The sequence below is a fragment of the Manacus candei genome, unplaced genomic scaffold, assembly GCF_025592945.1.
Source record: "Manacus candei isolate 608988 ecotype Guabito, Panama unplaced genomic scaffold, ASM2559294v1 h1tg000077l, whole genome shotgun sequence".
NCBI classification, from domain to species: Eukaryota; Metazoa; Chordata; class Aves; order Passeriformes; family Pipridae; genus Manacus; species Manacus candei.
Window position 1 is genome coordinate 4,375,806 of NW_026138125.1, and position 25,731 is coordinate 4,401,536.

At 40.0% G+C, this 25,731-nt stretch overlaps 1 protein-coding gene across 8 annotated transcripts in view; it reads left to right on the plus strand.

The window, feature by feature from the left end:
- Nucleotides 1-8,866: 8,866 nt before the first annotated feature.
- The window catches only part of KYNU (kynureninase), a 60,151-nt gene continuing 43,286 nt past the window's right edge, over nucleotides 8,867-25,731 (plus strand). For 4 of the 8 annotated variants that reach the window (XM_051810334.1, XM_051810341.1, XM_051810335.1 and 1 more), the window contains exons 1-3: nucleotides 10,498-10,641; nucleotides 15,750-15,939; nucleotides 21,142-21,262. In XM_051810334.1, the coding sequence (XP_051666294.1) occupies nucleotides 10,588-10,641; nucleotides 15,750-15,939; nucleotides 21,142-21,262 (365 nt within the window). In that variant the 5' untranslated portion in view covers nucleotides 10,498-10,587. Of the gene's footprint in view, nucleotides 8,996-10,495; nucleotides 10,642-11,211; nucleotides 11,374-15,749; nucleotides 15,940-21,141; nucleotides 21,263-25,731 lie in introns of those variants that run through there. The other 4 variants (XM_051810339.1, XM_051810340.1, XM_051810336.1 and 1 more) reach the window with 4 other exon arrangements.

Sequence of the window (25,731 nt, forward strand, 5' to 3'; positions counted from 1 at the left end):
TAATATGGACATCTATGTTTCCTCAGATGAGAATAAATCAGACTGCAAGTTTGCAACTGGTTTGAAAGGTCCAAGTTAGCACTGAGTATATCATTCCTTCATCCTTTTTCTATCTGTGCAAACATCCAGATGCCTCCCACATAAACCATCAGTCCTACTTTTGAGTGACCCTAAAGTGAACTGGGTAATAATCTGAAAATTAATGTAGATTAAAGAAAAAAAAAAAGGAAGAATTTAGTTTCTAAACTTGATTATGGTACTGGCACAAGAAAGGTGCTGGAAGTATGTGGCCAAGACAAGAGAGGATCTTAAAGCTTCGTAAAACCGTGTGTTCAATTTTATTTCTTTTACATAGCAAAGCCAAAAATTTAATTTCAAGGGAAATGGGGAAGGATTTGCTCCCTTTTCCCAATGGCACGTACAGTTCATCTTCAGTTTTCATCATGTTACAAGCTGCCAGACATCATTTATAGCCACATGAATAATTAGGAAATGTTCTTATGCAGGTGTATGTGTTCTCTGCTAATCACATTTGTCCTTCTACAGACAGGAGAAACAGTGGATTAGAAAATGTGATTTTGACAGCACACTGTTAATTACTCCAGCATCTGATACCAGAAAGAAACAACCCTTTGCTTATTACTGACATGGTATTAAAACACCGATTTTTGAAAAAAAACTTCCATCTTTTTGCACATATATGTTACTGCTGTCATCATGACTACTCTCCCGGAATTCTTTCATTTCCTTACTTATTACTAGGATTCTAATTCAGGACTCATTTTCCCACGTACCCCGTGATGCAAGTGGTTTGTGGATGGTGTCACTGCTGATTCCTGAGGGGAACCTGCTCCTCTGCAGGGCAATGTCTCCTGCAGCAGCAGGAAACCTGGTTTTGTACCTCTGCTGTGCTCTGTGATGAGCAGCCACTTCACCCCCAGCACAATCATGAACGGTGTCACTGCAGCTCTCAGTAGTGTCTGACTGATTTCATGAGCAGTGCTTGCTGTGGCACTGAGGTTTTTTAGCTGAATAAATATATACATATATATTTATTTATTTTTTTTTTGCCCATAAAAATAACCTTCTTGAGGAGGCAGGGTATTACTCCAGCAGTGAAATCCCCAAGACTTATACTTGGAAGACATGTAAGAGGTGTTATTGGTGGTATTTATAGATCTTTTGCACTAGAAGAACTGCAGAAAAAGCCTGTGGTGAAGATGAGAGCTTGGCTGGGAGGCCTGGCCCTTACCTGGTGGATACTGAATCTTATCTATGCTCTGAGAGGCTTGAAAATAGTAATACTTATGTGTGATACAGAACAAAATTAAGTATTGGCTAATAAGAGTTCGGGATAACCTGCAGTGAGGTGTTTTTCTGATCACTTCTGAGACATCAAAATTATAGTGTTGCTTTTAGTAAAACTGTAATAAACTCTGTTTTCAGGCTTTTGTAATGGAGTGCAGAGGAATATCTGAGGACATTTTTGGGTTAAGCCTGGCATACTGTAGAAATACATTGTCATGTATGTAACCAATTTTCAAGTAGTTTTACTGGTTTGTTTTATTGTTTCGGTGGTTGTTTTGTTTTGTTTGTTTTGGTTTTGGTTTTGTCTTTGTCTTTGCGTGTTTTTTGTTTTTGTTTTTTTTAATGGGAAATTCATTGAGAATTGCACCAGGCAGGTATTTTATTTTCAAAGGTAGGTTAATAGATTTACCAGACTGGAGCAATTTGGAATGCTGACAGAGCTCCAGTACCTGTATTAATGCAATCATTACCTCTTTATCTTTTACTTTTTGGCAAAGCTCAAGGTGGTCGTGGGGAGATACTGGGATCCTTTTACATAAGGCTCTGAATTTTTATAATGAAAAGATGCAGTACCCTGCTGCAAAAAGTTTATCTAAAACCTAGTTTTGCAACTGATTATGATTATGATATTTAAAAGACACATAGATGTGGCTCTTGAGGACATGGTTTAGTGGTGGACTTGGCAGTGCTGGGTTAACTGTTGGACTCAATGATCTTAAAGGTCTTTTTCAACCTAAATGATTCAGTGATTCTGAAACTCTAGTTTAAATAACTGTGATCCTGACCCAGCCAACAAAGGATGGGACCTTGCGAGGAGAGAAGGTATTCTAGGAGAAGAAGAAAGTCTGTATCCACTCTCAGGACACACCTTGCAGAGGAATGAAGACATAAAATAGCTGTATTGTGGCTTGAGTATCGGGTTGGCCAGGAGGAAAAACATATTCATATAAGAAAAGTATCTCACAAAGCAGACAGCTTGGTTCACCAAACTGCCTCTGTATCTGTGCCTGGCTGTCACTGAAGAATAACTGCCCAGGCATTTTGCTGGGACACTCTTCCTAAGAAGATCCATGAGGAGGCATCAGGTGGCCACAGCCCCATGGACAGCATGTTGTTGTCACCGAGCATTTATCTCCCTCCAGGAGATAAATGGTGAGTGTGCCAAGCACAGGCTGAACACTTTACATCATGAACAGCCAGCGGATAGCATTCCCACAGGGTGTGAGAACTGAGCTCTGGGATGGCTGAGGATGTGCTCCTTGGAGATGGGAGTTTTTAGGGCTGTTTTAAAGGGGAACTGCTCTGCTCCATCTCATACAACGATGAGGAGCAGTTATTGTCCCTCCTGAGCCACGTACTTTGCTCCTGCCTAAACCGCAACCTGCTCTCAGCAAAGCTCTCTTTCCCCTGCGTGAGTCCAAATCCCTTGTTTGAAAAAGGCCTTTCTTGCACTCCAGGTGTATCTCCTCCCACCTCTCATCTGAACTGTCAGAATACACAAATCCACGTGGTGATTTGGTCAGTGGTGGCTCCTGGCCCAGAGAAGGCAACACTGAGCAAACCTCCAGCACGTTTTGCAGCTCCCATTTGGAGCACTGCCTCCCACATGGAGCCCAGAATTTTCTATCCACCAGCTGGTCTAATTACCATTTCCGTGCCTGTTCATGATGCCTCTCTCTCTAAATTTTGGTTATGCTCAGTTATTTGGGAATCTAAAACTCAGATGCCTATAGGTTTGATCTAAGTTTAATATCAGGACCCTGCCCCAAGTCATTACATTGCATAGGAAACTCACATCTTTTCCTTTCTTACTTTTAGTATTAAAACATTTTTTCCATGTATCTGGGCATTCAAGTAGTTAACAATACCTACCAGATTTAGCATACTAAAAATCAGCAGTTGTGAATCTTCAATGTAATTTTCTGAGTTATGCTGCTTTAACACTGTTACATATTCTTTAAAATATTTCGTATTTTAGCTTTAAAACCATGTTAAAATGAAACATTCAAAACCAAGCAGCTTTCAGAAAGCCCCTGGCTTTTTTTTTTTTTTTCTAGTGCTGATGAATATACAAACCATGGTAAATAATTAAACATTTTAATTTGAGATAATCTTTGATTAATGAAGAAGCTGCTTTCGAATGCTCTTCTTTGGCTCTAATAATTGATCTTTAATTGTCCCATCTAAAGGTTGTATATTGCCTTTCCTCCTGATTGTGTCCTCCTAATGCCTTGTAACTCGGATCCAGCTATTAGCAATGTTCATTAATTCCTCTGGAAAATGTTGTGAACTTTCCAAATTGAAATAGTGCTTTATGAAACCAAGATCAGTTTTGTACCAGTTTGGAGTCTCTTGAGAAAACCACACCAAGAGTTGTTACAAACGTGCTGTGTAATTATTCAGACTGAAATTATTTTAGAATTTACATTTAAACTGTTTGAGGACGTTGGACAGAGGAGGTGTAGGAGGGTAACCTAATTAAAAATAATGGCACAGATGCTTTTTATTCTCTTACTGCATGTAAACAGGTGATGGATTTGCAATCAAGTGAAGTCTAAGTGGTAAGTGCATTTATGCAAAAATCGGACAACCATGGAATTCAGGATCTGCTGAAATGTTTGTGATGGTAGAAAAACTCTGGGTTGTTACAAAGGAATTTTACTTGGATCTCTAAGTAGGGACAGCTAAACATACTTATTTCATTGTACCTGAGAGATGAAGCTTCTTCATAAGTTGCTCAATTCTGGAATAAGCTGTGTTTTAATCTTATTCTACTTTAGTTAGACAAACTTTTAACCTGTTGCTCAGCAGGCTTCCTTTTGTAAGCTCAAGGAAAAATGGCTAAACTGCTTTGTTTTTCCTACTAGATGCTAAATTATGTGCCCTAAATGTTGGTGTGTGCCTGGTGCTTGACCAGAGCACGAAAGCATCAAAGGCTTGTGATTACACAGCACATTTTCTTCATAGTTTGATATTAAAATATGCATAAGGTACTTGCACGAGCACAGGTTTTTACAAATATGTCTAATTAATACAATTTGAAAATGTTTTTGCTTCCTTTGCTCCTCAATTTTTCAGTCTAATTTCATTAAAAGTGAAATACTTATTCATGTGCTGCTTTCCCCAATTTTGGCTTAATTGTTTCCAGTCTGTACAGCCCGGCTGTCTGGAGATGTTTATTACAGAGCAAATGTATTCTGGAAGGAGAGAGCCTGGCTAAATTGCTGGAAAGAAAAATTCTACAGTCTGACCTTATCAAGACAGGTTCCAGAAGGTTCTTGTTTTTCATTTTGACTGTGGGACCGTTAGCAAGGAAAAAAACAATCCAAAGAAGTTAACTAAAGTCTATCACAACAGTCAGTGGTGCTGGGGAAAGGAAAAAAAAAAAGAAGAAGAAAAAACCCCAGCGCTGTCAAACTTATAATCCATTCTGCAGAATTGCAGAAAAAGCATTACATATCCTGGAATTATACAAAGCTATTTTCTCCTGGCTTTGGAAAACACAATTCTCTTCCACGCAAATGCTCTTGGTATTTAGGGAATCTTTTAATATACTTTAAATATGTGATAACACAGAATGAGAGTACAGCATCAAAGTGTTCAATAATCTATTTTGAGTGATCTTTAGCAGCTCTCACTTATAGCTTGCTGGAGGGAAATGCACTTTTCAAAGATCATGAGCAGTCCCTATGGAGACCCGTAACCTTCCTCAGAGCAATTCACCACAACCTGATGGGTCTGATCACTGCACAAGGGAGACAGTCAGTGGAAGATGCTCAGGAAACACTCTGGGAATACTAAGCAGAACCCTGCAACTGCTGAGTCACCTCCTGCAATCAGGGAGGGGGCAAACAAAGGGTTATTTGAGGATTATAAATATCATTAGGAAGTTAAGTATTGGCAAAAGCTTCATTTAGACCTTGGCCACTGTGTGGTCTAATTTGCTGCATAATCAGTTTATTAGTAAATCAAACAAAGATAAAATCTGTGGTTAGGAAGGTCTGGGAGGTTCAACTCTGTGGCTGGGGAAGGAAGGAGTGACTGTGTGGATAGCAGAAGGCTCCTCTGAGTGGCACAAAACTGGTATTTGTTCTTCTGGACAGAGTCTGGAACTGATGTGTCATTCCCGTGTAACCTGCTGGGTTTGTGAATAAAGGGCAAGGTTTTCCCCTCACCTCTGTTCCCTTGCAAGAGCCATGCTTTGCCCTAGTGGCCCCAGTGCACTTTCTGATTTTCTTGTTTTAAGTGTTTCCCAGGAATTTCATCTTTGCTGAGAATCTACCAGTTTGTGAGTATGTGTACTGTTAAAGCCCCTTGGATGGAAAGGTGCAGAATGAGTTTCTTATCAGGGGACCTGTATGACTATATCCCCTTCCTAAGCCACAGCTGGCCTCCCTCAGGTGTCACATGCCATTTTCTGCCTGTTACCATCCTTATATACTATTGCTTCCTCTGCTGATTCAAGGCCACCCAGAACAGTAGCACACGATTTAAAGAGCCCATCTTTGCAATTTCAGCTTTTAGAGGGTCCAGATCCATGTGATTCTTTGTTAATCTGTACTGTGCTTTGTGTAGCATTTGTTTGGTGGTTTTTTTTGTTGTTTGTCTGTTTTTTTTTTTTAATGCAGCACACATGTAGTATGAGCTCAGTTTGTTATTTTCTGACCCGCCTTTTCTTTCCTGCCTGAGTCTTGCTCCATAAGGTAACTGCTGTAAGAGCTTAAAAATAACAGGGAAAGTGTGAAGTGCATTCACCTTTATGGACCTGCAAACAAGGGGCAGGGGAAGGAGGGAAAAGGCACCGTGATCGTTTGTCTACCTCAGTTCAGTTTACATCCTCAGCTATTAGTCAGCCTGCAGTGGAGGGAAGGGCATCATAAAAGACATGGTCCGAAATATTTAAGACAAAAAGAAAGCTCTGGTGTTGTGGGGAGCCTCTCAGTGAGGGATAATATTGTTATTATCCCATTGTATCTGGCCTGTTACTGGCTTCTGATTTCCCCTTTCCCAGAAGCTCTATGATCACAGGCAGGAAATGTGCTGCAAGTAGATGAAGAGGTTGGCAGTTGTGTTGTACTCTCAGAGTCTGGACACACAGCTGGTCATTTGGAGGGTGAAGAAACAGTGGCTAGATAGAGACTATATCTGAAACACAAACACCTTTATCTGTCTTTGAGAGGACCTGGGAGAAAGAGGTTTGCTGTAAATCCATCCCCAAAGTACTCATGTTGATTTTTTAGAAGATTTTGTAAAATATAATAAGCAGCTACCATGAGAAAAAGGAGTGTCATGTCCCCTATTTTCCTTTCAGTCTCTCAAATGCCCCCTTGGCCATCACACTACTGCTCCACCAGGAAAAGACAGATGCATCCCCTCTCCTGTCCCTACATTGAGAAAGAACTGCTTCAAATGTCCTTGCTGTCCAAAGCAAACATTGAGGCCAAATATTTGACCAGAGGCAGGGGAAATCTCTTTTTCTTTGCAAAACATTAAAATAAACAACAGTGATAACCCATTCCTTAAGGCAAGAGGCTTTAAAAACATATGTGTGTGTGCATCCAGCCTGGAAGTGTGGGTAAGGGCATCAGAGGTACAGTTGTCTTTTATTAGCAGCAGCTCACTCAGAGGGATACAAGGAAATTTCATCTATTCAAAATATGTTCTCCTGCTGTTGCAGCTACCACGGAGTTATCAAAGCCAGGGGGAGTTACTGCTCTTGTTTTCTTTACATGGAAACCCCTTGACTCTGATTCCCTCATTGTCCCTCTCTGGGTATTACGATTATTAGTGCAGCGAGGCAATATTTCTCTCTAAATGTTACTGCAGAAAAGTAAATAATTTCTTATTTCTGTGATTATTTTTTTTTTCATAGAGATACTACTTTAGGAATAAATTTAAAGGACAAATACTATGTTTATTGACTCAGAAACAAGTGAAAATGATAACTGATACAGAGGCTGGAGAAAAACAATATTAGGAGCAGGTCACACTACCGGAAAAATCCATATGTATTTAGGGAGGTGTGCCTAACACTCTGACTGAAAAGAAAATAGGGAAAATTGATTCAGACAAGCAATAAGATTTCATGACCTCACTTTGGCCACTCAAAGGGTGGTCAATTATTTAACAGCAGCTACTAATAACTGCTTTATAAGTAAATAAAAAAAAATAAACTCTGGATTGTTATTACAGTGAGTTAACTCCCTATGTGGTAAAGCTAAATGGACTGAGTGAGGGTTTTTCAGTCTTAACCAGAAGAACAGTAGAATCACACAACCAGAGCAATCCACTGCTGCAAATAGGCCAAATATGCACAATTCCCTTCAAATCACTTTAAAAGGAATAAGTAACTCCCTGGGATCTGGGAGAGAGGGAAGACAACAAGGTAAGTGAGGGCAGGTGTAGGGTAGCCTCGTCACTGAGGGTTTAAATATGACCTGAGATAACAGAGGAGCTTTTCAGGCAGAGCAGATCTGTTGATGGGGTAGAGAGAAAACAAAAATGATAAGAAAGTTATTGTAGCAAGCTCAGCAGGAAGGAGACCAAAGGTTCTATGCTGTTGTTTACTGAGTGATTGCTGCGAGGCCCGAGCTGAATTGCATCCTGCCATCATAAGGTGCAGATGGCACGCTTTAAAAATAGCTGTGGGGTTTGCCTTGTAAATACAGACAATCTTGGTTTTTCTAAGCATCTGTGTGCTGAGCAGAGCTCTATGCTGCAGGTGCACTGTGTGCTGCTTGAACACATCACTGCTTTGCTGCTCCTTTTCTGGCTGTAAGAACCACAGGGCTTTCCTGCCTGAGGGTCTTCCAGGCCACCTTATTCTGGATAAGACCTGCCTATTCCTGTTAAAGAGAATCTTTTTTTGCTGGATCATTTTACCCTCTTGATAGCAGGAAGGCTCTGGGCTAGCACTGCCAAAGCAAGCTTTCATGACCTGATAGACCCAGTGTCCTGGCATCCCATCTGGCAAGGGTTGAGTTTACTTCAGGGTGCCCTTGGTTGTTTGTTGTTGTCACATGTCTTGAGAAGAAGGCTCTTGTGTTTTGTCAAATTAATTGATTAAAACTTTTATTGGCATTCCTGTGGAAAAAACTCACATAGTTTCTTTCAGTTAAGGGACAAGACTCCCATGACAGGGGCTTGAACAGGCTCTGGTGAGTCTGGGACTGGTGGTGACAGGCGGGTACAGCAAATAACTGGGATGAAGGATGAGATGTAACAGTGTCAGCACACTGGTGGGTGTGGCTGGCAGTGTGTGACTTAATGTGGTTAAGCTCCTCCAAACAAGGCAGGAAAGCTGTCGGTATGAGAAATGTGTTTCTCTGCCCACCCCTTAATCCCTTCTCTGCCCCGTGTACCCCACAAAGCCCTCAGCTATAGACATACAGAGCTTCTTTTTTTTTTTTTCTTCTCTAAACTGTCTGTCAAATGTCACTACCTTCCCATCACTCTCCTAACAGCTCCTTTGCGAGGGTGATAGCAGTGTTGCCCTCCATTACATTTGCTGCCTGCTCTCTGTCCCTGCTGGGACTTTGCCCATCTCGTGTGGCCTCACTCCCTTGTACGTTGGTCTTGCTGTAACTTGCAGCAGCTCCTTCTTCTCTTCCTGTCCTCCGGCTACTTCACAGCGACACAGGAAAAAAACCTCAACAGACTATTATACTAGTTCTGCAGCTAAAAAAAGGTATCTAGGCTACGTGTTTGCTGATTTTTTTGTTTTGTTTTGTTTTGTTTTTTTTTGGTTTTGAGTCTGAAATTGAAGGGCAAAGGTTTTTGTCTCTATTTTTCTTTCATTCCATCAGAAGAGTTGAGAAGAATAGCTGGGAAGAAGGGGTCAATATTCATATTCTCATGAAACTCTACAAACATATGGCCTTTGCTAGCACAGCTGCTTTCCTGCCACCACTGACAATCAAGGTTAAAACACATGATGCTTATTCAAAAGGAAATGCAATGGGAAAAATTTTCACTCCACTGTTTGTGTAGTTTTATTTCCAAGGGCAAATTGAAAAGTTGCAGTGTATTTAAGCTTGGTTTGACCTAAATGGTCAACCAAACAAGAAACAAATACCCTTTTGGGTCGAGTTTGACATTGGATCCCTCTTACTTCAGTAGCCGAAGTGCCTCAATGTAGTTCTTCCTTGGACTAGATTCCTGGTGGGACAAAGTTTCTCTAGGAGCAGTCTCATTATCTGGCTGGTGGATTAAAGAGCAAGTTAGTGGGTAGTCCAAAAAATCATTTGGCAGCGCAGAACAGGGCAATGATACTGCAGGAACTGATGGATAGAGGTCAGCTCTACTTTGGGTCAATATTAAATGCTCTGTGTGGTTGTTTTGTTGGGTTTTTTCCTAGCAAAGAAGATGAAATGTTACAGTTCAAGAGTGTCACATCTATTGGTGCTTACTGAAAATGGAAATCCAGATAATAAACAAGCATTACTGCAGGGGTCTGGGCAGGCAGAACCAGGATGGAGATGTGTCTCTGAATTACATTGTTAATCCACAACTCTGACCCATTTGCCCCTATATCTCTCCACAATGTTTCAGTTTGTTGTTGTGTGTTGGTTTGGGGTTTTTTTGTGTGTCTTTGGGGTTTGGGGTTTTTTTTTCCCTTCTCGGAGGCTTTAGGGACTGAATAGAGAGAAAGTATTTTTCTTTTTCCAGATGACTGTGTTCTAGCTATGTGTGGGAAGGGTGTCATTCAAGCTTGAATGGAGGGGATTGGGCTTGCACGTGGCTAGTTTGAGATAATGTTTAGAGAGAGAAAGGAGAGGTATCAACTCTGTTCTTCCCTAATTTCACCTCTAATTCTTCCTCTGTTTTCCACCCTGGCAAATCTGTATTCCATGTCCCACTACTTCCTCTGCCACCTGGTTGCAAACACTGCTTACTTCTTGCTATTATGCTATCAATTGTCTCCATCATGAAGGGGAAAGAATTTGGTTTAAAACTATTTTCATAATAACTGTGTGTGTATTCTTTTGCCTGTGTTGGAAAAAAAAAGTCCCTTCTTAATTTAATTAGAGCTTTAAAATGGTGACAAAGGAAAAGAAAACGATAATAAAGGACATAATTACATACATGCACACCTGTTTTTTAGTTAACTCTCCGAGGTCACGTGTCTGGTTGCTGTGGGGTCAGAGCCTGGAGAACCAGGCATGTGACTGTGGCTGTTTCTTCACAGAGTGACAATTATTTGCACAGGAGTTTCATCATCCTCCCTCAGGAGCGGCTGCCGACCGCAGGGTAACGTGGTTTCACTGTGGAGGGGAAAAGATGAGTTTTCTATGTAAAATTACTTCTAACACCATAACGCTTCTTGACATGAAGGTCAATAAGTGCCTAAATTACTCTAAGTAACTGAGTTTATTATAATTCCTCTCTGTCACATTCCCTTGCTGCAGCTGTGACACTGTGCATGTAACTTATTTAATTATACAGTGGTGGCTGCCGCTGTGTGTCTGTTGTCGGGGAAGTTATGAATATTTAGATTTTTCTCCAGTTCTGTAATTTAAACAAATTTGCTGAAGTGTATTTAACCTGAAGTAATCTACATTGCGTACTGCTTTGGGCTGTGCTTTTTTAGAAACTTCCTTCTGCGAAATCATATTCACCAAAGCAATTTTTTTTTTTGGTGTAAAGACAGGAAGAGAAACAGTCCTTAGACACTGTGCAGTTCTGTAATTTCTCTTTTGTTTGTTTTGTAAAACAACTTCAATTACAGTGCTATTGGTGCTTTCAGTGGGTGTGTTTTGACAGCCTGGACCTATACTGCAAACTTTCACACTCACACATGTGCACACCCCCAGTTTTCCTTCCCAAGAATTCATTTGGACACCAGCCTCAAAATATCAAAGGTCTGTGGGCTGAGCTGTGTTTGGCAACCTGGTGAACAGCTATTGGAGGGCAGAAAGTGCAGGATAGGCTATTTCCATGACAAACACTTTTCCTCTGAGGATATTGGTACAACTTAAAGTAGAGATTCATTGTATATCTGTCAGCACTGTACAGGGTAGACTGTGAGTAACATCTTGCAATATTTAAAGAAAATGTTTAAGGGGGGTAAGGGAACTTTTTTTTTTTTTAATAAATATCTCAAGACAGAGGGTAGGTCCATAAAAATATAAGAGGATCTAAAAAGAGAACAAATAATCATTTTATAATTAAGCCTAATGGACCTTCCTGAGTAAATTTGATAAGATGACTTGCTAATATTCACACTTTTTTTCTATTTAGCAGTAAATTATGCATAAAGGACAAAACAGAAATAATCACCCAGACATTCACATCACTTGTGTCTGACTAATTCTCATCCATTGTCTTTTATAGTTTTAAAATGGGAGATGAAGTAGCGTGGGGCAATGTCTGTGCTGATAAAGTATAGAATAATGACTGTTTTCTTAATTTAAGTTGCTTATGCTCTTTTTCAGTATGAAAGTTTGCCTACAGTCATTGCTGGGTTCTTTGCTCTAAATCAGAATGTAGTACAGGCAAGTCCCATGGAAGAGTCCAAAGAGCAACGAACTAGGAAAAAAATAAAAATATACTGACTTCTTGTCATCTGTTTAGTCAAAAAGTGTTGTAAAAGTTTCAAGGAAAAGAAGTAAACCTTTTCTAGTGAAAGATCTCCCTGCCCATGGCAGGAGGGTTGGAATGAGATGGTCTTTAAGGTCCCTTCCAACCCAAACCATTCTGGGGTTCTATGAAAACACTTGAATACTTTTTTTTCAGAGGGGGTGGTGGAGGCAAATGGTTTCTTTTAAGATACTGATTATTTTTACTCTAAGCTGTCTGGAAAACAAAAGTCCTGGTAAAGAACCATGTTTATCAAGGTGGGAAATGCGTTTTGCACTAATGGGTCTGAATTTTAATTTGAAGAGGTTACAGAATATTGTTTAAAGTTAAATGAAGATAACTGGAATAAAGCTGTGCTGTTTTTATAAAAATGTAGAAAACAACAAGTGACTCATGAATTATTGTAAAATAATTGCACAGACCTCTATTCTGTGATTAAAAAAATGAAATTATACCAGTTAGAGTAAAGGGTAAAAAAACCCCCAAATCCTAAATAAATTCTACAATTCTGCTCTATGAAGCCTAACTCCCATTCAAAGGACAAAAGTACTTTCTTATTCTGTTTTTAGAACTGGATCTCTGGAATTTCATTCCTCAATAGGATTTTGATTGATTTTATTTCAGTAGTTTTACCTCATTTCATAATGTTTGTATTAAATCAGATGCCACTGAGCACTTAATAATTTTTAACTTCTAGGCCTTGGTATTTATATTATATTTGCTGTCAAAATTAAATATCAATGAGAATAAAAATAAATGTAAGTCATTGATCAGATGCAACAAACTACAGCAATGCCAGGGAACAAAAAGCCTGATCCAGAAATCATCTGTAATATTGACTTCAGTGAGTTTTGGGTCAGGCCTCAAATGGAAACCAAACCCATCTATGCCTGCCAGACAGGTCAGAGGATGACCTGGAATATGATAGTCATTAATCCACTGTAATAACTGGGTGTCCTTACATGGAAATGGTGGCTAGTAATTTAAAGTGTAGGACGCTGGGCTGTGTTCACATGGTGTAAAGCAGAGCATCTACAGGCCAGATAATACCAAACTGTCCTTCAAGCACCCTTATCATCCATCTCCTGGCCATAAACTACAGGGGAATTAGCTGGCAGTGCCTCAGTGGGCCCTGGAGATAAATGCTGGCGACTCCCAAACCTCCTGTATTCAGGAGAGGATGTAGGTGATGGCAATGTTAGTACTTCATGGTCTCCCCTGCGTGGGACTGTGGGAGCTGAGCATCACTGAGCAAATCTCCTTAACTCAAGCGAGTGATCTGTTTAGAAAGCTCAAAAGGCTCCTTCCCTTACTTCAGGAGCTACGTCACTGGGGAGCAAAAAAATCCAGGCATCAACTTGAGATTGCATAGAAAATACTACACAGGCTACTGTGTGGTTATTTACCTACAAGGAGACAGTCAAGGAAGCATGGTTTCAAGCCTGTTCTACAAGTATTTTTTTATATAATTTGCACTGAATACTCATTATTAAAAATAGAGGGCTATATCTTGCTTATTTGTGTATGTGCTGGACATACCTTGATTATGGGATCAGGACATTCATGCTCGTGCTGTAAATCAAATACATAAACCTTTGGAAACAAAAACTAGTCTTGCTTTCCAAGTGCTGATCCAAATATTGCTTGCCCTCATTTATTGATTAATACTGTGGGTTCTTAAAACTTATAAGTTGGAGAAGTGAAAATGAAGTTACCTTACAGTACCTGTAGATTATAATGAGGTGCCTGTATTAGTGATGGCCACAGTGTTCATGAATCAAGCTTGCTTTTCTCATTTCACATCTCCTGGAGGAAATAAAAATCCCTAAGTATCCTCCCTGATGTCTGCCAAGTCAGGTCCAGAAGGTCAGTGTTCTTCTGACCTGCAGAAAACCACACATGTTACTGAGATCTCAGCAAAGAAGCTGCCGGAAGCTTGGATCTGCTGCTCAGCTGTGGAGGAACTGAGGAGCAGTTCCCTGCTGAATAGGGAGCCTGGTCACACTTCTTTCAAGGCTTTCAGTAGGGTGGCAGCTCTCTGGGAGGTGGCTAGTGGAGTGTATTGGTCCAAACCAGCTTGGCCTCTTGAGCATCACGCCCAGCGACTAGTCTAGGTGCAGCCTTCTTCCTCCTAGAAACCTTAAAAGGCACTCCAAGAACCAAGATGCTGAAATACCTTTTTTTTTTTTTTAATGCAACCGCTTTTGTTATTTTATTTTCCTTTTTACCACCTAGGGGATGATTAGGACAAACGAGTGGGAATGATAAATTTGGCAACAATGAGGAGGTGTGAAAAACCTGTATGGAGACAGCACAAAAATAGGATATCTCCAGTAACTCCCAGCAGTTTTCATTTCATTAGTTAAAGGAAAACTGCTATCTTAAAGAACTCTGCTGCTTTTTTTTTTTTTTTAGCTCTGCATGCTGGTGGGAGGGGAAAAATTTTTACTATGTAAGATATTAAGACTGAAGGGGGGAAAAGAATATGTTTGCATCATAAACCAAATGATAGCAGATTAAAGCAGGTAAGCAGCATCATGCTGGCCATTTGGCTAAACAGGTTTGGATCAATTGGCACTAGTGAGTCTGTGCTGTTTAGGGGTTTATATTTAAATACCAACCGTTGTCCTTCCCATATGTGTTGACAAAGCTCTTCTCAATAGTCATCTGTTGTTCTATCCACAGCTTGTTTCTGGATAACTATCCACAGAATACTTTTAGCTTTAAGAAATGAAAGCCGGTTCTTATGGAAGATAAGTGCTTAAAGGGCTTTCTTTCTCAAACAGAGAGAAAAAAGTAATATTCTCTAGTGGCTCTGTGCTGCATGTTATGTGCTAATCTGCCCTATTTCAGCCTATCCCCTTGAGTCCTCCTTTGCACCAAGACTCTTGGGGATGTTAAAAAGGCAGAAAATATTGTGTGGTGTAACTATACAGTTCCCTAAACTGGGGCAACCACCAAGCACCTCAATGAGCCTCTTGACTGCCTACTGCCACAGAAAGCAGCAGGCTGCACTATTGAAGCCTTGCCCTAAAGTGCAGGGTGTGTGTCATAAATTTTCTTTGCCGCAGATCTGTAAAGCCAAGTGCACAAATGCTATCTTGAGCACAATGGTGTGTCTGAGCAGTGCAGTTACAGGACTGTTTTTCTTATCAAGATCAATGAGCTTGTAAATTTTGCAGTTAGCTTTGGATGTTCTCAGAATCTATGGTCTGTCATGTTTGCGGTTTGACTTGGGCTTCTCACTTTTCCCAGGACAAACAGAGCTAAACCCATCAGGATATTCGGTGCAGCTGAAAGGAAATAATAATTCAAGGTCCTGGTCTTGAAAGTGACGTTTCTAACAATACCTTTGCCTGTATCCTGCCTGCTCTGCCCTTGAACGTGAGCACGACTGTGCACAAACTCCCCCTCCAATTTTTGAGGCCGAAAAGCTGAAAGAGGCTGAACGTTGCACAGCCTGGAAGCAACTCCAGTGTAGCTGTGCACCTGCTATTCTTAGGAGCTCAGACTGCAGAAACAATAATGCTGCCTCTGGCTTTGACATCTCAAAATTGTGAATGACACTTCAGCAGTTGGAACTGCTGCCAGTCTGGTGGGAGAACTTAGAAGTGGCTGATACAACTTAAAAAGGGAAGAGCATTGTATCTATAGAAGTGAAAGAAAAAAGCCTTTGGGGGTTACAGAAATATGTTGCCTTGGAAATATTTGATCGGTTTTACCATTCTATTCAGACACTTCACTTTTTAAAACCTTTAAATGAAGTAAGTTTGGGTCTTGAATGATGCAGCTTTAGTGGCTGCTTATCAGCCACTCGTGAATATGCAAACTAGAAGAGCTAAACTGGCATTTTTGATTTTCAGGTGAAATTGAATGACCTGAAAATGGATCCTTCTTCTCCTGTGGTACCAGCAACCATTTTGGAACAAACTGCCTCGCGGCTTGGATGCAGTCCCACAGACAAAAAACTCGCTGTTCACTTAGATGAGCAAGATGAGTTAAAACACCTTCGTGAATGTTTCTGTATCCCAAAAGTCAAGGATCTGCCTCCAAGTGAGAATTATAATAGCTCTGAGGGAGCAGGGAGGGGGGAAAGGGCTGGGCTTCATATCTTGTGCATGTGTTTATCACAAATCTTTGGAAATCATCATCATCACTTATGAGATAATTGAGCAATTGTAGTCATATCTGAGCACAGAATGTCCCTGCTGTTGCTAAATCAATCCGTCAGCTTATTCTAGCACCAGAAGCTTTATGCTCTCGTTCCCATCCTGAATAAAATGTGAGGATGCAGTACTTACATGGTGCTTATGCTGTCAGTCAGCAGCTTTGAACAATATAGTGACTGATTGAAAATTATAGGCAGAAGCATTTCTGTCTAATGGCTCGAAACGGCAAAGTCGCTTGTGATAGTTCAGAGCAGTTGCTTCCTTGGTGTAATACACTTTGGTATTATCTATCTGGCTACAATTATTTTAGTTAATGAAAGAGACAGCACATGTATTATATTAACATTCATGTCTTATTGCTGGTAGTAGAGATATTTTCTTCCCGAGGCCAAATGGAGCACTGTGCCTTAGAACAAATAATTGATCTGAGCAAATAATTCGTAGTGAAACCTTTTATCAGAGGATATTTCTCGCTTTCCTTATGAATTGCCTGCAAATAGATAACTGCACATGTAGATGTGCAAAATGGTTCTGGAAGTTTTTCTGCTTCTTTTGTGATCTGTAGGTTGTTTTGGGGAGCCTGTGGCATGCTCTGGGTATGGAGAGGGCCTGGTGTGGAGGCAGGAGGGTTGAGCAGGAGGGCTGGCAAGTTGAAAGCCTTTGCTTCAGGTCAGCACTCCCAGCCCACCAAAAAGGAAAAAAAAAAATCTCTATGGGAGTGTTTTGTACCCACAATTTCTACTGTGTTCAGTCAAATCACGCAAGAAAACCTGGTGGAAACACTGGCCTGTGGAGACAGCAGGGTCCTGGGCTTCTCCCCTGCTTCTCAAGATCTGTCTGGGTTTATTTTCAACTCAGATACATGCGAAGCAAAAGCTGTGCTGCTTCTGCAGCCTCTATTCATTGCACACTGGAAACTGAAGAAATAGCATATTATTTCCTTAGATGGTAAACAAGTATAGGCATAGTCACTCCCTTCCTTTCCTGCTGTGGCAAAATACACCCGTTGAAAATTAAAGGAAAAATATATGACAGAACTTTCTTGCAATTTTTTTTCATTTTCCAATAAATGCAGATATAATTTTCTGCGGATTTCTTTTTCTGAAAAGAACAGTTCTGATGTTAAATGAGAAACTACCAGTGCATTCCCCAAATTGTGTACAGTAAGGAACTGTGATAGAAAATGGTATCCATAGTTTCAAAAGATGTCCAGGAATTCAGACTATCTCTGTCTTCAGTATCTTCCTGCTAAACAATGATGAGTGTTGAGAATGCTGTCTGCTCCCTCCCTTAGGACACAGGGATGATAAATCCCAGTTCTTTATTATTTAGAACAGAACTGAGCACTTTACAAATATCTAAACTAGGTGCTTCTTCCACATGGAGGAGATGTTCTCAACTGGTCTTCCAAGAATTAATTTTTCTTTTTCTTTTTTTTTTTTTTTTTTATCCTGGTTGCTTAAAAGAGTTTCCTAAACTATGACTATTCTGTGCTCAAAGCTCCTTCAGCTGCCACAACGGTGCTGCAAAATGTGCCTTTAAAGCTAGAAAGGTGCTGGAAGACAGCTCCCATGGCCATAGTGCTGCTACCCTTCACTGGGCTGTGCTATTGAAATCCAGCTCCAGTAGGACACCTGAACAGCAGCTGGATCTTCAACTGCAGCGTGTAAAATGTCCCTCCAGAATATCAAAGGTCACTTTTCAGTGTAGTGTTGTAGCAGCTTCATGTTAAAGAATCTTCTGAGAAATATATAGAGGTTTTGATACCCCTGTGACAATTTTGATTTCTTCCCTTCCAACCTTCATTATTGTTTATTTTTCAATCACCATCATATTTAGACCCAAAGACTGCTGATGTAGATGCTTTTCCCTGCAGTTATGATAATATTTAGTCCTGAGACTGTGGAGATAAATATATGTTTTATTGAAGATAAGCAATGTACAAAGTAGTACTAGTTGTACAGCACGGAGTACTCATCATTCCTGTGTTCCCAAATTAAGGGATTTTTTTCCCTTCTCTTTTTCCCCTGTCCCTCTTTTCTGTACTTCAGCTGTCATCAGGAACAGCTTCCCTGCTGAAAAACAGCAGGGGTGTAAATATATATATATATATTCATATTGTGTGTCTATACCACAGAGAAAGATCTCCCCTGACATTTATCTGTGCCCAGGAGCGGATCCTAGATAACATATTCCTGAAGATAAATGTCATTACAGATATTAGCCATCAAATACTCTTTATATATATACATAAAACATTACAATGAGGTTTTAAAATTAAACCTTACAAGAAGCAGATCAGAACATCCATAGGAGACAACTGTAAGATGACGTACAGAAAAAAATATTTAGGAAGTCATTAGAATAGTTTAATTTAGTTATCGAGTTATGAACTGTCACAGCTGTTTGTTTGTTATATCAATCAAGTGGAAACCAACAGCAGCCCAACTCCCTGCAAATCTCTGAGGTTTTATGTGCAAGCATGAGGGACGAGGCTCAGGTGAGCAAATATGGAAAGATGACAGCGGGAGATTTAGAGAAATGTTTGGATCTCCCCTTAACGCTTTTCCGTGCACCACAGGGAGGAGGCAGGAATGCCTGGATTGCAGTTGGCAGTTGGGCACCAAATCACCCGTCTGATTAAGGCTATGGCTTGTGCTTTGTCATCTTGTAAAGGAATAGAGCATCATTTGGGTTTCTTGGGAATAAAAAGATGCCCAAGAGTGAAAGTGTTGAGCTGTATTTCCCAGAAGAAATGGTTAAAGGCAGTGGTTAATCATATAAATGTGGTTCTTTTTTTGGAGGGCTTGTGAGGGGGGTCCAGGCAGGTGTGAAGGGGGTAATCTTTTATCCTTCAACAAGGGACAGATCTCAGATATGTATAAGCAGGTTTAGTCCTTCCTCTCTATTTGATGAAAACATTGAAATTTTCCCTTTTGCTTGGACTGAATTATTCTGACAATAAACTTGCTTTTTCTTTTAGGTTTAAAAGGTATAGAATTGCATTTTTAACACGGACAAATGGGTATAATTACCATGCAAAATAATTTTTGCACAAATCTGAGTAGGTGTGCAAATATGTATTTAATTAATTTTAATGTGTGTTTTTTAATTCAGGTTTCTCTAAGAACATATTTTAATAATTATTTCTTGTTTTCTTTGCCTTTATTTCCTCAACTGTGTTTATTTGCTGTTTGAATATTTCAATCTATATTGCATATCAACTGCAGCTCCTCCAGAAATAAAAAGGATGAATACTTTGAGAAGTAAGCGTAGAATAACTTGGGAAAAGTCAAGTGCTAATTTTAGGAAAACAAATGTATTATTGTAAAGAATATTACTGTGACTGTGGAAGTGTTGGAGCACAAAGATGTGCTGGTCAGAAGAGGGGGAAATAAACAGCTTTTTGTCAAAAGGAAAAAAGTATTGCCAGATAAGGAGTTGATAAAATGCCAAAAAAAAAGTATATTCAAAGTAACAGGTAGAAAAATACTTTTTTTTCTAAAAGTAGAGAAAATAAACTTTATGAAAAAGGTAATGTCATCTCTCTCCAACAGTGAACAAGAGGCGTTTTTATTTAGTAAGGACTGTGGTTCAAGGAAAGCTGGTTTGCTTGTAATTCCTTACCTGTTTCACTGCTTGGTCAGAGCATAAGGAACATTAGTGAGATTGAGCTCCAAATTCTTGAGCAAAAATCCTCCTCTCTAATCCCAATGGGACAGTGTTGTTGTGTTTCTTGATAGGAAAAGAACTGTTACTAGAATCAATTTGGGAGCATGGATAATGTTTGTTCCTCTCTGTTTCCATTCATATTAGAATGGAGATGAAAAACAGACATAGTATCTGTAAAACAGATTAGGATGAAATTGCTCTCTGATTTATGCTGTTTAAAAGCTTCTAAAGCTTTAATTAAGAAATTACCTAAGTTGTCTATACTCCTGAAAAATGTGTTTCTGATGAAGTTCAATGAAGTTGGGAACTGTTAGTGCAAAAGGTAGTGAGAGACCTTTTCCAGACTATTTTTCCACAGCCCTTTGAAAATTTTCCATGACTAAATTGCAATTTTATGCTCATTTTTAGTATGTATCTTAATAAATTCATATCTTTATTCTGAGATCTAATATAATCTATTTTGGTAAATATAATTCTAATGATTATATTTACCAAAATTACATGTAATATTAGCTTTTGGGGAGTTGTAAGTATAGGTATAGACAAATGTAAATTACTACTTCTAGAAGGTCACCATCACTTGTCCCTCCAAGAATCTCCACCTTGAGAAATAATAGAAAAAGGCTTGTGTTTGGATTGATAGATGATGACACAGGGTAATTAGATTGTTCAGAACCTCACTACAGCTATTATTTATAAATTTCTACCGCCTTGCTTTTCTCCTAATCATTGAAAGGATTTGTCAACATAGATTTCCTCCTCCTCCTCAGACGATGACATGAAGTGCAGCCCACAGTATATGCTGACAAGACAAGAACTTTTGAGACAGCCTAAAAATATTCTGTGCAATGACTACATTTTTCTAAATAGAGATTTAATCGCACAGGGAGAACTTACATGAAAGACACAGATTTACCTAGTCTTAACTCTTATTAAATGCATGATTCAAGCAGCTTCACGACTCAGAGAAGGCATATACTGATGGTGGAAGAAAAGTGGATAGCCTGGTTGGGAAAATGCTCCCTCTTTTCTCACCTGTGGTTACTGACTTGATAAAATTAGTGCCAGTGGTTGCTTCTAGAGAAGCTCTCTTCAGAGAGCTGGGGATTTGGTGATGCTTGAACTCACATTAGCTCCAAGAATTGTAGGAAGACAAGGTGAATAACTGCTTGCAAATTGCCCTCTGTCCTCCTCCTTGGAGGCTTTGCGGGTTGAATGATGCTGAGTGATGCTCTGGGAGGGAGGTCAGGAGGTAGCACCTCTATCTGAGTGTGGGGACCACGATGTCCCAGGGAGATGAAGGGACAGAGCTCTGGGTGGTGGCACATGTGTGCTTGGGGGTGTTTGTACACATGTGCTGACCCTCCTGTGCTCACCCCCACGTACCTGTTGTTTCTGTGGTTTCCCTCCACAGCTGATCTGAGCCTGGTGAATGGAGAAGAGAGCTGTGTGTACTTTGCTGGGAATTCTCTTGGGCTCCAGCCAAGAAAGGTTAAAACTTACTTGGACGAAGAACTGGACAAGTGGGCTCGAACGTGAGTACGCTGTGGGATATGTGAGATGCTAACCTGTACTCCAGGTGAGCAATTTATTTTGGGATCTTCCCTAGAAATGCTTGAATTGCAGAATAGTGTGTTAAAAGCACTACAGTCCAGGAGTAAAACATGCTCAGTGTTTCCCTGGCACTATTTACATCTCTTTTAAAGGTATGAGCAGTAAAACAGGCCAAGAGACCCTTCCAGCTGTGATGACCCATGCTGTGCATTGTGGCTCTGATTTGGCTCATCCAAAAGCTTTTATGAACAGTGTTTATACACAAGGCACACAAACTCATTTGGTTTTTGTTCCTTACTGGTGAATGTGGTTGGGTTCCAGGCCTTGTGATTTTTCTAATTAGTGTTTTTAACTGTGTGTGATTCACCCTGCAGGCCTTGCAATGGGCAGTTCCCCTTGAAATAGCACTGAGCACAGGTGATGCTTCTGCCAGCACTGGCAGGTTTTTGGCTCTTCTTAAACCAGGTCTCTGCTTGACAAGTTCATTTTATTTAGAAGGAAACATTCCTGTCTTCTCAATAGCATCTCAGCAAGGAGCTGAGAGTGGATTGCCACAAGCTCTGCTGAATGAACCTGACGTAAGAGAGGCAGGAGGACAAAAGAAGGACACATTGCATGAAAGGAATATTGTCATCATAAAAAATGGGAAAATTTTAATATGTATAGGGGAAAGAAAAAGGGGTTTTTTATTATTTATTTTACTTTTATTAATATTATGCTCTGTTTTCATTGAGACTCTGTGCTTTGAGGTATCCAGCACCTGCCTGAGCAGCTGGACCAGGCATAAGTAAGGAAAAAGATAAGCAAAAACCAGGGAACTGAAGGTGGGAAAGGAAAATAACATCCAGACGAGTAAGTGAGGTGGGAGAGAGATGAACTCTTTTATAGGGTGCAGGATATCAGTGGAACAGATGTGATTTCATGGTGAGAGAGCAGAGGAAATATGGAGAGGCAGAAGAGGAAAAATGAATGCTGCTAACTGGGCAGCCCTGTTTCAGTAGGAACAGTCTAGATGGAGGCTTCACAATGGAAATGGGAAAAATCTGTAGCTGCTCTTTCACTTCCTAATATATGAATGCTGTGAGTTCATACATATGGTTTACTGTTTCCTATTTATCACTTGTATTCTTATAAATAAGAAGTTGAGAATGAATGGGAATGACTGCGAACTTTGGGAAGTGTTTGTTCCTGCTGGTTATTCAGTCAGCACAGTGATGCAGTTTCTCCAGTGGTTTAGAAAAATTGCAACCCTGTCCATTTCTGTACTGTTCATCCTACTTTATCAGGAAAACAGCTGAGCTCCTTCAAAAGGTAGAAGTCAGATAGCACTCTTATCTGTTAGAGTGATGCACTGGGAGTGCAAACACATTTCAGCTCCTCAACTGTATCTTTTCACTGGCTCACTTCTTATGTTTGTCTTTGCTGCAGTGAAGGATGGGTTTTTCCTCAATAACTATAAAAAAACCACAAGAAAAAGGTAGGCAGCATGTTCAGATCAAAAGTGCCTTCAGTAACTGTATCCAAGGGGGAAATATGGCTGAACATGATTTTGAGCCGTTGGAAGTGAGGGAGCAAAACTAGAAAGACTTTTTGCCAAAAATACAGCTTGGCTCCAAAAAACCTTACCCAGAATAAATCAGAAAGTTTAAAACCAAATAAATAAACCCCTAAAGAATCAAACAAAACCAACAAAAATAAAAATCAAACCTGAATTAAAATCAATCAAAAAACCCTAGAATAAAATCCTGCTAGTTGCAGATGCACCTAAAGCAGCTGAGAAAGTCAGAGTAGAGGTCAAGATAACTTTGAAGAGAAGTGTATGCTTAAAGAAGCTGTTGGGTAGGATGGTGTTCTGGGAGCTGCAAAGGAACAGGTGGTTGGAGGTACAGAAACGGGTAGTTTTATTCCAGCCACCAAGGACAGCTTAGCAAAATCCAGTCTAAGGTGGAAGCTGTTCCCATCTGGATCCTGTTCTGTGGCTGGTGTGTTGGCAGTGGCTTGGATAAATAAGTAGAGAGAATCTAAGCAATGGCATGCAAATTAGGCACATCCATCAAGTCAGCAATGGTATAGATTCTGGCTTTCTTATAAATTGGTTTATCGCATTTTCTGTTTGTTGTGTCTTGGGACCCATCTCAAATAGCTACGAGTCTATTTAAATGGTTTTCACTGCTTATAGGTAATGGCAAGAGTGAAAGGGAAGATTTACCCAGCAGTGGTGGTCAAGGGCAGGGAAGCTCAGAGCTTTATCTCCTTGTGGTGATGGCAACTCTTTAGAGCAAAGCTGGGGGAAAGGAGGCTTTTTCATACTTTTCTTGTTCTGTTCCCTCTCAGTACTGAGTCCCTTTCATGTACCTCCAAGTTAAGTGGTGAGTTATGGATTTTTTCCCTTAGACTGCCTCCCACACACCTTCTCTGGTTTTGTGTTCTTCCTCTCTGTGTTCCTCAATCCTTTTTTTTTTTTTTAATGCTAACATATAAACACTACAAATCCAAACCACTGGCATTCTTAGTATGCATTTAAAAAGAGCCTTTTAGACTTCATCTTTCTGCTATGATTTCAACTAAATCCAAGACTTATTGGATAAGAGGCAAAAAGGGATGAGGAGTTATTGTGCTTAGCCTAGAGTAGCCAATAACCCAATATTTTGAAATCTAAAAGTCCAAACTTAAAGGGACTTGTTTGGTTAGAGAAAGACCAAGAGGTGCTTTTCAGCATTTTCCCTTTGCCCTGCCAAAACTGGTTAAGTAACTAAAATATTCTATAGAATCATTATTGTATGTGAACATACTCAGTGCAGCAGGAAACGTCTCTCACGTCCAAGTGACTCATTAAAGTGAACTATTAGAAGAGAAGGGAGCTTGCTGTAGCCAGTTGTTATGCTCCTGTGAAGGGCTGGCAGAGCAACTGGGGAGTGGAGAACCTGTTGTATGGAAGTCTTGAGGATTAGAGTTGTTAAATTGAGCAAAATTAAGACTGAAAGGAAAAAAAATATTGTTCTCTGTGGATGTATCAATGGGTAACTGTAGGGGGAAAACGGAACCACTTATGTGAAATAGCATTCTGGCACAGCAAATGTAAGCTAGGAATTAATAAATTGAGGCTAGAAGTAAAACATGTTTATATACACACACTTCTAAGCACTGAAATAGGCTGGCAACAGGCTTCTGACATGAATATAGTAGATTAACAGCCTCCTAGTCTGCGGAAGGTTTTATAATATAACACCTGCAGTAGCAAAGATTATTTTCAGTGAGTCAAAAGGTATCTTTGGTTCTATGTGGTGAACTAATCCTGCAAGAGGCAACAGCCCTGCAAAGAGCAGTGCAGCTTGGAGAGGCTTGGCCATGTCCTGTGTGACAGACTCACCTCTCCTGCCATTCTCAGGAGTCATCCCAGCCCTGTGCCTTTCAGCAGGTTGTTTGTGAGACCTGCCTGTTATAATGCCCTGGATTTTTAGCTTTGCCTTTTATTTACTGATCAATACAGTTCCTTTTCTTTTTGACTGTTTCTTTGCTTGAAACCATGGTCCAACTTCAGAGTCTGTACTGGCTCATTAAATACCTTGCATCACTTTTGGCAAAGAAGCAAGAAAGAAATTTGCACTTGAACAAGATTTGGATGAGCACAGAAGATTCCTGAAGCTGGCAATTAATTTAAATCCCTTTTCTCACTGCCTTTGAAACCCTGGGATCATCTCGGAAAATGTGTTTCCAACTCCCCTAGTGAGCTTTAAATCAACCAGACCTCAGCGAATAAAACGTGGCATTGTGATTTCCTGCCAAATTGAAAATAAAATGGTAACCAACTAAAAATTAATTTGGACTACAAGAAACTCTCACAGTAGTTGAAGAAATAGACTGTTTGTGTGATGCTTTATGAATTGATGGGCAGCGTTTTGTATTCATTAATTTGGGTACCTTGATTTAAGTCTCTCTTCCAAGCAAGGGTGCAGTGGGAAAAAGAAAAGGGATAAAGGCTCTCCATGTCTGAGGGGAATGCCAGAAACACAGCACTTGTGTCCTTAAAGATTATTACCCCCAGTGCCTACCAGAGCTGAGAGAGGGGTGGCATAATATACAGAGATATAAATTCTCTGAGGCAGAGCATAGAATTTTACAGCCTAAGTGTAATAGGATGTATTGTGCCATCAGCAAAGTCTACAGAGTTTCATGTGATTAAAATAAAAAAAGGGTCTAAGAATATGCCTTTAACTACCATTTTAATGGCAATAATTTTTATCTCTTGTCATTTATATTGGCCATCAAGAGGGAGGCAAGCTGTAAGCTGTGCAGTAATAATAATAATAATATGAATAATAATAAATGCTGCCTCTCCCCTCTTTCAATATAGTTAAATGTCCATGTTTTCCTCTCAAAATAAAGTATTCTCATGCCCAAAATCTCATATCTGTTCTCATGATAACTTGGAAATTTATTCTGAAGTCTT